General features: G+C 33.5%; 1 protein-coding gene across 8 annotated transcripts in view; it reads right to left on the bottom strand.

The window, feature by feature from the left end:
- LCORL (ligand dependent nuclear receptor corepressor like) overlaps positions 1–13,908 on the bottom strand; it is a 78,886-nt gene that overhangs the window by 21,453 nt on the left and 43,525 nt on the right. For 6 of the 8 annotated variants that reach the window (XM_031588420.2, XM_031588419.2, XM_031588424.2 and 3 more), the window contains one exon: positions 9,245–9,335. In XM_031588420.2, the coding sequence (XP_031444280.1) occupies positions 9,245–9,335 (91 nt within the window). Of the gene's footprint in view, positions 1–20; positions 7,838–9,244; positions 9,336–13,908 lie in introns of those variants that run through there. The other 2 variants (XM_031588421.2, XM_031588425.2) reach the window with 2 other exon arrangements.

The raw sequence follows: 13,908 nt of genomic DNA, 5'->3' as shown, positions 1-13,908 counted from the left end.
TGAAAATGAAAACAAATCAAAACAAAACATAAATTACAGTAAAACACCATATCTACTGTTTGTTACAATGGCTAAGCTTGAAACTAAAAACCTGAAGTTTGCAAAACAGTTCTGTTCTATTTGCACAACTCTCTCAAACTTGCAAGTTTCACTAGAAATGATGTGCATGTTATATGTATGTGTGGTAATCCTACTATAAGAAGAAAATCAATCAGAACTATGGAACATAAAGAATAGCTCAAAACACAACTTCTTGTATTTAAATGTAATTAAGCAGTGTTAACTTCTTGATGTTTGAGATCATCTTAGCTGTTAATAAAGTAAAACCTCACCATGAACCTGGGGGCTCAGTGTTACTGCCATTTCACAAACTGAGCAGTTGAAGCACAGAGAGGGGTGATAAATGACTTGCCTAAGGTCACAAATCAAGCTTGTGGCTGAGGCAAGAATGGATCCATTTCTCCTGAGATACCTCCTAAGATATTCACGTATCAAAACAGATTGAATGCTCTTAGGATAGTCATTAAACATTCTTTTAATGACTGGGTTTTCTCCATCCTTCTAGAACAATTAATAGGCTCATAGAAAATTTTAAAAGTAACCATTGCTACTGTTCCTGTTCTTTTCAGATAAAAATTTTCCTTCTGGTATTTAAATAAACTGTAGTGGTGCACCAAGGGCTCTTCAATACGTTACACACACACATATGCACACACAGATTCCTTCCTTATACAGAGAGAGAGATAATCACCGCTGGAATAAGGAACTGCTCTGACAAAAGTTAATATCCATTACATCTCAAATATAGGGTAGGTCTATATTTGAGAAAGACTTCTGAGCAGTTTTACTCAATATATTAACTCAAAATAAAATCACTTATGAAACACTACCTTAACTATTTAATTCATTCTTTATCGATTATTAAAACTAATGTCACTACTTACCTAATCAATCATTTATATTGAAAAGCTGAAAATTTTCCATGGTAGAAATTAGTACAAATATTTCTTCATTTAAATACAAATTGGATAGCAACTATCACCAGATAGTTAATACCTAATTCAAATGTTTTACTGAAACCAATTGCATGACCAGAAAATATTAGAAGAATTCTGTTTTAGAAAAGTATGTATTGTTTAAACATATCACCAAACTCTGAACATGACACTAACTTTTTGATCTAATACTATTTCACTTAACTTTTTGCATTTAAGCCTGAACTTTAGAATAACTTAATTTTGTTTGGTATTATAATTGTTTTGAATAAGGAGCAGACATTATTTAAACGTACTATATTTACATAAAAGTTACCTAATTTTTTAATTAGCTCATACTCAATGTAATTAACATCAATCAGCTTCAGGTTTCTTAATAGAAATTATACACGCAAATTTGTAGTTTTATTGTCCCGGATGGATTTTATAGTTCAGAGCTTCAAAACAGCCAACTATGCATAGTAATTCCTTATGTTCTCTCCTTCTCTTGAAATATTTGGTACAAAATGGAATATATCGAAAATCTGTGAATAGGTAATATTGGTAACTCATAGAAGTCTAAGATAATAGTGATACTACTAATTCAAGTTGCAATTATGTTTAAATCAGAGGCATAAAAATATTAAGCCCCTCTTTGCACTTGCAATTGAAAATAAAAACATTCAAGGACACTTTATGTCAGGATTTAAATCATTTTGAAACACCTCTGCACTGAGGAGTTAGAACATTACTTCTAGTTCCATCTTATTAGAGATCATCCTATGAATTCAGGAGTCACAAGGTGTTGAAATATATCACTATGCTTGTGAAAATAAAGCATATTCTTATAAAAACAGTTACAGGTGAAAATTGCCCTACCCATCACCATGAATTTAAGGAAATAATGTATCAAAAAGCTAAACAGAAGTGAAAAACAAACAAACAAACACACCACTAGGTCATGGATATTTTGTTTGTAAATCACAGTAGATTTGTTACATAGTAATTTGCAAACTGATGAGTGCAGCACAGTCTTTTATAGACTAACTCTGTCTTTTCAGGTTTGCAAGTTCTGCCTAATTGAATTTCACTAGAGATCTTTTAATGGAGATTGCTTGTATTCATAATGTGAGTAATTGCTATTTCAGATATTTCACTGGTGGAAGAAACTTCCAGAACCCTAAAACCTTCTCAAAGTCAATAATCACATTTTCCAAAGGCCTCAAAATGGCTCTGAATTTGCCGTGTTGTGATCAATTTATTAAAAAGTAACATACTGCATACTGTCCTAATATTCTTTCTTTCCCGGCTGCCTAACCTTACATGAAACAACTACAAACCACTTTCCCTTCACACGTGTTAGTTTCTGACAGACAACTTCACCTATCATAAAATGCTACCACGCTCCAAATGACCTCTGTTTCTGGAAAACCCCTGCCTTTGGGGGGTTTGGGACCAGCATTTGGGAGAAGAGCTCATTCTGCTTTAAAGCAACACATTTGTTTGAAGAGAGTCTCTGTCTGTAGAGATGTCCACATATTCAAACAAACTAATGATAGCTTTTGATTGCAATTATGGAACTGTATTTCAGTTTTCTATAATTCCTTTAATTCTTCCATATAGCCCTTTAAATTTGCATTGTCATACAGCAGCTTTAGCATTAATTTATAGAAGGAAGAATGAGCTATTTTGCAACTGCACACTTCCTTTACAGAACTGCCTTACACATCTTACAAATAAGCAAAAAAAAAAAAAAAAAAAAAAAAGGCCAGCAAGAGTGGGTAGGAAATGAAGGGGCTTAGAGGGGAAAGAAGGAAGGGATTAATACCTGCTGCTCTCCTGCTCCCTTTTGTGCCCAAAATCTCTGAAGAAAAAAGTGAGGCATGGAACTATGCTATCTCCCTGATGGAGGGGAGGGTCATTTAATACCATAGATTAATGACTGACTGGGGTCTAAAACTGGCTCAAAGGCAGAGATGTTATAAGGCTAAGAACTAGACTTTCAGTCTACTATTTTAGATGTAACTATTTCTCCTTATAAACTCTCAAGAAAAAGTGCTATTTGAGGACTCCCAAAAGACTTCGTTCCCTAAAGTTCTGTCTTCTGATTTCTCAGTCACAGGAAGAAGGACCAATCTAGCAATGTCTTGGAAGACTGAGAAGAGGAACAGAATGGGAACATAACACATTTGCAAGTACTCATATTGACCACAGAACTCCTACAGAAACAAATGTGTACTTACTGATATGTTTGTTTTCTGGCTTTACTAAGTAAACACATTTATCTAAAAAAAGCTGTATTTTAACTATATTATTAGTAAAATTCAGTTCCATTTAAGAGTCTACATAGTTTTTTAATAATATGTAGCTGCAAACTAATTTTATATTCAGATTCTTTGGCTTTCTGAAATTCTTCTCATTAATGAATAATACATCAATTTTAAGCAGTCACCCTTCCTGAAAGCTACTATGTCTGCTATATAAAATTCTCAGAGTAAACTTGCCATTAAATGCTTAATTTGTACAGGTCTTGCTCTTAATCCACTAATAAATGTATGCCTCAGGAGTAAGTCAAATGAGTCAGCGTACAGGTTTTTCATTTCTTTTTCTTTTTTTTTTTTCTTTTTTCTTTTTTTTTCTTTTTTTTTTTTTTGTTTTTACTGAATGAGCAAATCAATCACACATCAGTGTTGTAAATTTATGTGCAAAAGCATTGAAGTGCTTTACTACAAATTACAACGTAGAAACACGTTAACTAAACAATTAAATTCATACAATTAGATTTAGGAATATAACAACACAAAGAAGAAACAGAATTACAGTACATTTACAACACAAGACAAATACATGGAATTCATTAGAAAATATTGTAATAAATAATTCATGAATTATAGTGCAATTGATTTATGCATAAATATAACTAATTGCCTAAAAATCAGTTGTTAACAAAAATCTGTCAAAAATCAAGGCAGCCACAGAGTTTTACTAAATTACTGCGACAATGGAAATACTGCAATTAAAAAACAAATACAAGTATTTGTACTGTAAACAACTAAAAAATCAGTCTCACTAAAGTTAATATACAATTTAATATAAAATTGTCATTAGCTACCAGAAATGGTTTAAACAGCTTTACTGAGCAGTAGTTCTAAAAACAGAGGCACTGTTTTTTAATATAAAATACTTGAGAAACATTCAAATAAGTAGAAAGCATGTAGGGCTTGCTTTCGCCTTCATTTAAAATTCTGCTGAAACATGGATTTTCAGAAATTGTCAATTACTAAGTAGTGACTGATAACAGAATTTATAAAACAGTTCAAAGTGTGTAATTTAAGTGATATTTAGTGGAGTCATAGGGGTTGGGGAAGGAGAATCTACACATTTCCCTGCCTTTCCTTAGTTGTGTAATCAAAGGTTAGCCTAATAATTAGAAACAAATAATTCTGTTCCTTTAAACACTTACAGGTTGAGTATCATCTATAAACTATCAAAAAATATTTTAATATACTATTTCTGACCAAAAAATAAATACAAGTACTAAAATGTTGAAAATTAATTATAATATTACATACAAAACTACTGAGTACTGTTAAGTCAATAGTAAAATGATCCCTGATTTTATGAATCCTGTTAAATTTTTGGTCAGGTCACCTTCTAAACGATATAAAAAGAGTACTGTAACTTGCCTTCAATATAAACTTCAGACTCAAATTTATAATGTTGTCTGAGGAATAGAAAACATCAGTATGGTACAAATGTTAGGCAATGTACTGAAATCCCAAAGTTTTGCAAGTAAAACAGATCTTGAATGTTTAGCATATTTTTAAACTTCACTTTCCAGTGGGGATGCATTAACAATTTAATTCTTCTGGCCCTCAAAAAATATGGCTTAATTCTTTTAAAATGAAAGATGACCCTGACACCTGCTGTTTTTGACCTTGTTATCAGGTACAGTTCTGCTTAAAAAAGGATTCATTTTGAAATATGCAAGTAAACCTTAACCACTGAAGATTCAGTATAGATCTTGGAGACCAAAAAAGTGATACACTGCTTTTGCAGTTTCACTTAAATTCTTATGGATTACTCTATTTTAAAGTGTAAGCTCTTATTTTTCAGTAAGGTTAATAAATATGGACTAGATTTTGCCACTAATATTGCAAGTATGCTCTCCAGTGACTTTAATGGCAAATTCATTTAAAAATCAAGTTACCTGATGCAGACCATATGTATCTAATGTCCCCTTTCTATTTTTTTTTTTTAATAATTAACCTATACATATGAAAAGTTAAGTGCGAGAGAAAAAATGGACAATCTATGTATGCATGTATGTGCACCAAATGTATAAAAGTTGGAGAAAAGTCTTTTTCTATCCCAAATTAGATGCATACAGACATAATTACATTTTGAGAGGAAAAGGGCATTTATGTTCTGTATTGAATATATGAAGTAAGTCCCTGTTCTTCATATGCAGACACGTACTTCTTGATAGTCCATGAAAAAATTAAGCTTGATAAAAAGTCCAGTGTGAATACTTTGAAATCCATTTAAAAACTGTAATACGAAAGTAATTGGTCTCCCTTGTAGTCTATTAAAAGTTACGTATTTAAAGTGAACTGCCTAACTTCTAACTACCAAATTTATAAAGAATTTATATTACTGAAAGTTTTAAAACAGCTTCACTGTTTAATATTTGTATTTCTATCAAGACCCTGAACTGCAAATTTGGTTATTAGCAAAATGATAATGTAACTTGGTATTCATTTTGATAAACTGAAAATGTTTTGAAATGTCACAGCAGCAAATACATTACAGTTACAGTGAGGTTTTTCAATAGGAGTGTGACACAATCCTTAAATAAATTTTAAGTAGTCATAACATCAACTAACCAGCACGTTTAAACAAAACAAAACAAAAAAAGAAAACAAAACAAAAAGCCATTCTCAAGCTCATTCTGTGCACATTATGAACACGCTCTAAGATGCATTTCAACTTTCTTTTGAAACCTTATAGGTCACCTTATTTTTCAAACTAAAAAGGAAAATTATGATAAGGATTAAATTATGTTATGCTCTTAAGTATTCCATCTTATTTCATATTTAATAATTCTATAACTACAGTAATTTCTTGGGTTTCGTAAGTGTACACTTTGTAAACACCAATTTCTTTCTAAACCACCAACAAAATTTTCTTAAAATGATAAAAAATGCAGTTTATGCCTGCTAACACACATTTTTAGTAATGAAATGTTTCTTTCTTACTTGTATTGGATATTTAAGTAACGATTAACTTTTGTTTTTCTTTCACAGAATGTACTATAACCTACTAATACTTCACAAATTCACTCCCTGGTAAGGAACTAGCTTTTTAAAAAAATCCCTTGATTTGTATAATCTGAGTTACTTACAATTTATTGCAAGTATTCTGTGAAGTTTGTAAGTTTGCTAACCATAGATCGCGTATTTCTGTAATAAGATGGTTTGTTGAATGGGTAGAGTGGTTCTTCATCAATTAAAAATTATGCTTCACATGACAAATACTCGTTCTCCCAAAACATTTTTATGCTATTGACTACTAAATAAAACCTGAATCTTTTCACCTATTTATACAAGGATTATATTAAATACACACTATCAGAATTAAGTGAGGAACTCTATAATTCTGTCCACAGTGAAAACCCTGAATAAAACTATTTTTCAAAAGGCATGTATGTGGTTTTTGAACTGTATCATTTCACGTCTCCTGTCAGAGTGAACATATGTATTTCTCACACTGTGTGTGTATACAGACATACATACACACACACACACAAAACAATTTGCTAACAATTATTCTACACAGGCTTGCTACTGGTTTTGCAGCTGCCAGTCCCTGAATCTGTCATATTAAATAAGCCAGTGTCTGGTAAACGGAGTTTCTTCTTCGGCGGAGTCTTCAATGTTCCAGATCTTTCTTTTACTTTATATTCTAAAGTGCTGTGAGGTACCCCATAAATTCCTTGTGCTTTGGAAACACTCATTTTCCCACTCATTACCATTGCAATTGCTTCTTCCATTATTTCATGATCATACTGCCGATAGCGGCCACGTTTTTTTCTTGGCTGCTTATTATCTTTACGATCCAAACTATCTTCTGTATTTTCTGAGGTTCCATCTACCGTCCCATTCTTAGCATTAAGACACAAAGGAGAGAGGTCCCCATGCAGAAAGTAGGAATCAACACTTGAGTGAGTTACAGGTCCAGAACATTCAATTTTGTTCTGTTTAGGGAGTATATTTTTCAATTTTTGAAGAGCTGATCCTTCTAAGACTGAGGAGGTTTTAGAAACGTGGTACATAACATCCAGAAGACCAGCAGTATCAGACTGTGGTTTGGACACAGAACTTATTCTTAGCTGAGGAATTTTTAATTGTACAGTAGGATTCGTAGTTTCATATTGGAGATTTTCATTTTTTTCTTTAAATTGTGTGACCATTCTCTGCAGAGTTAATTGGTGGAGGTAACTGGAAGCTGTTGGGAATTTTAATTCTGAGGTTTCAAGTAGACTGAGTTTACTTTTTTCTGTGCGCTCTGCTTGAGCTCTTGCCCACAAGGCTACTTTTTGTAGGACTGCACAAGTTTCTTTACTGTCTTTAAATGAATAACTATCATTGAAATCTCGAGTTTTGTTTTTAAAAGGTGCAGGCTTTCCTGCTGGTAAGGCTTCTAAGTGGAGAAGTAAAGTTTTTTGAGGTATGCCATAAAGTATGCCTGCTTTATTTATGTCCAGTGCTCCAGACTGAATGTCTTTCAAAGCTTTTGAGAGCAAACCATCTGCAAACTCAGCACTTCTTTCCACATAGTCCTCTCTGTGTCTGTGTAGTCTCCTGGATGGATGGAATGAAACGATGGTAAACTGATGTATGAGAGACTCTCACACAGCTATGGAAGGGAAGGGTCCACTCCTTTATTATACTCCTTGCTTCGGTAACATCACTGCTTCTGATACTTTTAAGCCTTTGAGATGTGGTAGTTAAATGATTATCCTAGCAAAATGTTACAGTTCTGGTAGGACAGTGCATCAAAAATCATACGGTGGCTTCTACAGCAGCCCTTCCAAGAACTTTATATCCTATCTCAGTATTTGGTAATATTCTCATGTGCTTGTTATATTCCCTTGTTCACATGCTTGCAGAGCAACACTGTTATAATTTTAATTATACAATTAACGTTCCATTAAATACCCAAATCCTGAAGGAGTTTTTGTTAGTAGAAACGTGACGTTACCGCTAAACAAGTAATAAAAGAGTCAACCCCCTCATAGAAAATTTTCAGCAATAAATACATAACTACACACAAACATCCCAGACTTACACAAACTAGGCTTTCTACAACCATAAGGTAAAGTGTCATAGTTAACAATCAAGTCCATTGAAACACAGTTTTATAAACTTCTAGCCACTACTTACAGCTAATTACAAAGTCATATCAATTTCTAAAGCTTCTTCATATCAGCAAATTAATAAAATGCATTTTACACCATCCAACAAGTACTGCTATTGTATTCCTATTTGTAATAAGTTATTTGTAAGACGTACAGGTGACAAAAAAGGGTCCTGCTATGGCTAGTGGATAGGAGGATGCCAAAATCATAACAAAATCCAACAAAACAATGCTTTTCTCTAGATTAGTGGTAGCTTGCAGCAGAGGCAACATTTTTCTTGCTGGATAAAAAAATTTAACTATTTGCCACCACATACCATAGCCAGAACCATGATGTAAGTATAAATATGATGATTAAGAGCTCTCTCTCTCGCGCGCATTCTCTTGCTCATATTAAGGAGTATTACAAATAATAGTCATTTAACTTGTTCATGTTAGTTGAAGAATGTTTTAAATCTAAATATTAACATTTCTTTTTTTTGTCAAAAACTGCAGTTTCCTAAGTGAACTCTGAAAGAATAAATTTGCATTCTCTTCTACTGTCCTACTACTTTCATTGTGTCTACATAATCAGTTTTCAGTTCATTTTTAGTAACATGAACTAAAGTTTGGTGATTGTTCTGATAACTTTTCTTTAAACAGAAAAAAATAAAAAAGACAAATGAAACATATGATATATACATAGACACACACTTATGAGTGACACAAATTCTTTTGAAAGAAAAATATAAACCACACGTGTGTGTCAGTATATACTAATATGCTATGAACGTAAAACCTGACTTCAGAGAAGTAAGAGAAAACTCGATTTTCTTTTACATAAGCCAAAGAGAGTCCTAAAAATTGCTTACCCAGACACCGAGTTTTCAGAACACAAGGGATCGTATTTTGGCTCTTCCAACCTTGCGTTTTTCTTTGTAGAGAGATCTAACACTCCATCCCCTGCAAAGAATAGTGATGCAAAGAGTAGTCATGACAGCAGTTTAAGGATTATCTCAGAATTTTTTTTACCAATCATTTGTACCTATGTAACAATTTTTAAGCAGTTAGATTTATCCTGTAAAATTTCTGACGCCTTATTTTTTTCACAGTATCAGCTGTCTGTAAATGATTTTGGATGATTTATGGTAAAATTGTCTAAAATTAAGAAAGAAAAACAAAAACTCACACAGAAATAATAAAATTTAAAAGAAGAATCTGTTTTAAGCAGAAACACGAGACTCTTCCTAAAAACCATGTATGCATGGACACTGCACTGTTTACTTCCAAGGCAATGAGCTTCATATTATTTTGTATACACATAGTGTAAACAAATCTGATAATGAAATTAAAATGAACCTAATTAAATCATAGATTTACAGAATCATTCAGGCTAGAATGGTAACTCAGGAGATCTCTAGACCAATCTCTTGTTCTGAGATCAGACCAGGCTACTGGATGAGAAAGGAACAGTAGTAGTATCCGAACAAATGGGAAGAAAGTGAGCTCAAGCCATGTTTTCAGTATATGGGACCTATGTCTTTAAAAGTTCCAGCTGTTTGTTTACTCATACACACCTGCTGCCCCCACACAGATGTAATGATGTGTCTACAGAACCAGAAAGACCTAAACTGGGGTGAGAATTAACTCTGTCAAGACACTGGCAAATGTTATATTCAAAATTTATAGCTGGATGTTGAAACTTATCAAGTATTGAAAAAGAAAAATGTATTTTATTTTAAATCAACATTTAGTAACATTGAAAATTAGCAAATCTCTTCATTAGCTGAAAACTTCCTTCTAATTATTGGTTAGGTTGCTTTTTTTGGCTTTTATTTTTAAACCACATTTAATTTATAGATAAATCCCCTAAACACACAATTTCATACCTGCCTTCCTTGATTCTCTGTTTCAAACTTGGACTGGTTGTGAGTCTGAGCTTTATGAATCTAATTTTGAGTTTCAACACTCACAAGCCATGTCATTGCTTGACCTTTTTACAGTAGTGTCATTTTTATGTTATTTCTAAAATATTAACCAATTGCATATGTTTTCCCATAGCCTTGGATGTACAACATGAAACACTGGTTGAATTTCCCAAATGCCAGCACTCAAAGGAGAATTCAGAAAAATTCTTAGGTTAATTCTGCTTTATTGCCCACACTGCTAAGAGTTTTGTGAAGGAAGTAAATACAGCTATTTGTTTTGGTCTGCTTAAAACAGCTTTTGACTGTTTTTGCCAAACAATCTTGGAAATAAGAGAAAAATTAGCATGGTAGATCAGGGGAAAGAATATTTATAAATATATTTATAAGTACTTTTCAAGATGTCCCTTTCCTCCTAAACTTGTTCTCTTCAAAGTCTTCCTTAAACTCTTGGGATTGTAAAGGAAGCACTATAGTTAATGCTAAATCAAGCTTTCTGAAGCAGTAATATTTCAGAAGGAAAAGCCAATTAAAATCACAGCAGAAATATTCTGCAGGGACTATCCAGCCTACCCAGCTGTAAAATATTCTCAACTCCTGTGCAACAGACAGATCTCATCTGTTGTGTACTCCTAGTGGTAGAAACTATGTTAGCCTTTGTTTGTGCATTTGCTTTCACAATTTTCACCTTCAGTTAATTAATAGTCCAGGCAGCATGACATAAAATGCTTAGAAGAGATCACTGGACAAAATCACTAGAAAAAATACTCCAGAAAACTACCTCAAAGTTCACAACTCATCAGGTTGCAAAGAGTTAATCATTAGATCACTATCACCTGACTACTAAGAACAAAAGAACACCAGGTATAGATTAAAATCAAAACAAACAGCAAAATGAAAACATACTCTGAGATACACGGCTGAAAAAAACAAATTAACCTGTAACTGAAATAGAATGTTTTGCTAAAGACTTCGAAATATCAAGATAACCAACCTGAATAGCTCTGTCTAATCAACGTACAAAGGAATTGAAGCTAACAAGATTCTTTGAGAGAAAGTCAAAGGCTCTGGAAAGATTCCATGACAAAATCTGAACAGATCATATCATTTCTATCTCCTGTTTTTCATAAGTGCCTCTGACAACAAAAGCCCTGAGTAAGCTGTAAAAATCACTAAAAAGAGCACAGTACTGAAAATATACTGCTATAGCAAGAAAATTAGATACATTTTGGGCCCCTAAAAGTTAACCAGACTGAAGAATCATTTCAGGTTCAAGATAGCTGAATATCCAACACAGAAAATGCAAGTATTAAATATGTGTATGGCACTTCCCTGAAGACTATGTTCTATAATAGAATCATTATCATAGAATTACTCAGATTGGAAAAGACCTTAAAGATTATGAAAAGGCGATCCTCAGCAAGAAGAGCGAAAGAGAAATGTGAGAGATTTGTTATATGCACAAAAGAGCAGGTAAATCATCACTGACTGGGTTCAGCAAGATTATTTTCTCAGCTTAACAAAATTTTTCTTGTGATTTGCTGTTCACACATACTCTAGTAATTTTATGCACATTATTTTCTCCATGACAAACAGGAATCTGCTTGAAAAGCAGTGCCCCTTGAGATCATGCTTCTTCCCTGGTACATTACTGAAAACACAAAGAATGGAGCAGATGCAACTCATCCTTCAGCTATCGCACTAATATGGGGCCCAAATCACATAGTTTTCTAGTATTGAAGAACAAAAACCATATTGAACAGTGAACCCTGAAAACCTAAATTACTTGCAAGGTATGAATAGGACATTTTAAACCAAAACAGCATTTTCTATTATTTATTTAAACCAAAACAGCATTTTCTATTATTTCTGCATTTTCTATTATTTCTATCGAATCACTCAAACCAGATGGTTTAGACAAGAATTCTGGACAGGAAGAAAATGACATCAGGACCAGAAAAAACTATATAAGGTGATTCAAATAAGAGCTACAGAATTACTTCCACTCTTCAGCTAAAAACATGACAATTACCAGGACAGTATTCATTAACAAATATTATGAAAAATTAGATAATACAGAAAAATTGCTACAAGTTTTTCAGGTCTGCTTCTTGTGGTATTCCAATGAAATTTTTTATGCTGTAAATCAGATGATTTTGAACTTCAAAGAAATGGCTTTAGCACTGCTTTGTTGACTTCTCAGCATCACATAATCAGGTACAAAAATACCAAGGTATACTAAACTTCTTCAAAACAAACAGGAGAACAATAACTTGAGTCTCCTCCAAACTAGCAAGGTTAGAGAAGCAGAAAAAATAGGCCTTTATTGGAACCCTTGAGTTCCTACCATACATATTTCAGCAGTCATTTTAGCAAATATCTTATTTTCTGGGTTTCAGGAAATCTCTCACAAGTTATCTATTTAAAGTCAGATGATCTACTCTACTCAGTCCTCTAACTCCAGACATATCAGAAATTCCACTCCTAGCACAGGAGAACACATCAGCCTGGACTCCACCTGCACTGCATGCCTCTCTTACTGTCCCAGCAACTGCCAGACCTCAGAGATCTCTTACTTACTACTGTCTTCATAATCTGGCCTTGGATCTATTTGCTGGGAAGCTGCATAAGGCCTTTCTTTGAACCCACTGACACTGCCAATCTCTAAAACCTTTTGTCACACCAGTTCCAGATGTTTATAATTAACTGTGCAAACAAAGCCCCTTGTCTGTTGTTTTTTTTTTTTCCCTTCTGATAAGCTTCAGAAAACTACTTGTAAGAGCTCAAACAACTTTTACTATTAATTTATTATCACATTATTAAATCTATTATTTATTAATTTTTGTTAACTACCACCTTGACTAGCCAATTTTTGCTGACCTGATATGTAATTTTATAAAGCAAAACACTGGCACATGGAAAATATATGACTATATATGGCGTGTATATGACAAAGTGGGGCTGAGCTGCAGGGGTAACTACTGTAAGGAGAGATCAGGGGCTGGCCCATTGCAGCTAATTCCAGTCAGCTCCAACAAATTCAGGGTAAATTTGCAGGGCAAAGCTGAGCCCAATCTAGCTGGTGGCTTCCTGTGGCAAAACGAATTGAAGAAAGGACAAAAAACATGGGACAAAAAGAAAGAGGGAACTAAAAGGATGAGAAACAGCAAAGGGAACTCCAACTGCAGAGAAAAAATGAGGAAGGAGGAACCACAGGGAGAAACCCCTATGTACTGATTATGAATCCCATCCCCCATTTTTTTTGAATGGATAACATCAAAAGTGGTAAAGAGGTAGGCTTGCACAAGAATCAGGAGTGAAAGTTAGCAAGGGAAAAGGTTGAGAAAAGGTATTCATTTTAATGTATTTGCTTTGTTTTCTTGTACCTGGGTTAAATTACTGCCTATTATTATAAATCTTAGATTTGTCCATGATGGTAAAACAATCCTTACTCCAATGCTTTTTTCCTGTTCTTATTATTCCCCCTATGCTGCTGAAGAAGCAGCAAATGAGCAACTGATTGGAAGTTTAGCTGCTACCACTACTGACAGCCAAAGAAGAAATGGAAACCTAAACCCTGTCCCTACATTCACCTTCTCATATAAAATTAT

The sequence above is a fragment of the Phasianus colchicus genome, chromosome 4, assembly GCF_987193195.1.
Source record: "Phasianus colchicus chromosome 4, bPhaCol1.hap1.1, whole genome shotgun sequence".
In the NCBI taxonomy this organism is placed as follows: domain Eukaryota; kingdom Metazoa; phylum Chordata; class Aves; order Galliformes; family Phasianidae; genus Phasianus; species Phasianus colchicus.
This window is presented reverse-complemented; position numbering and strand designations above follow the sequence as displayed.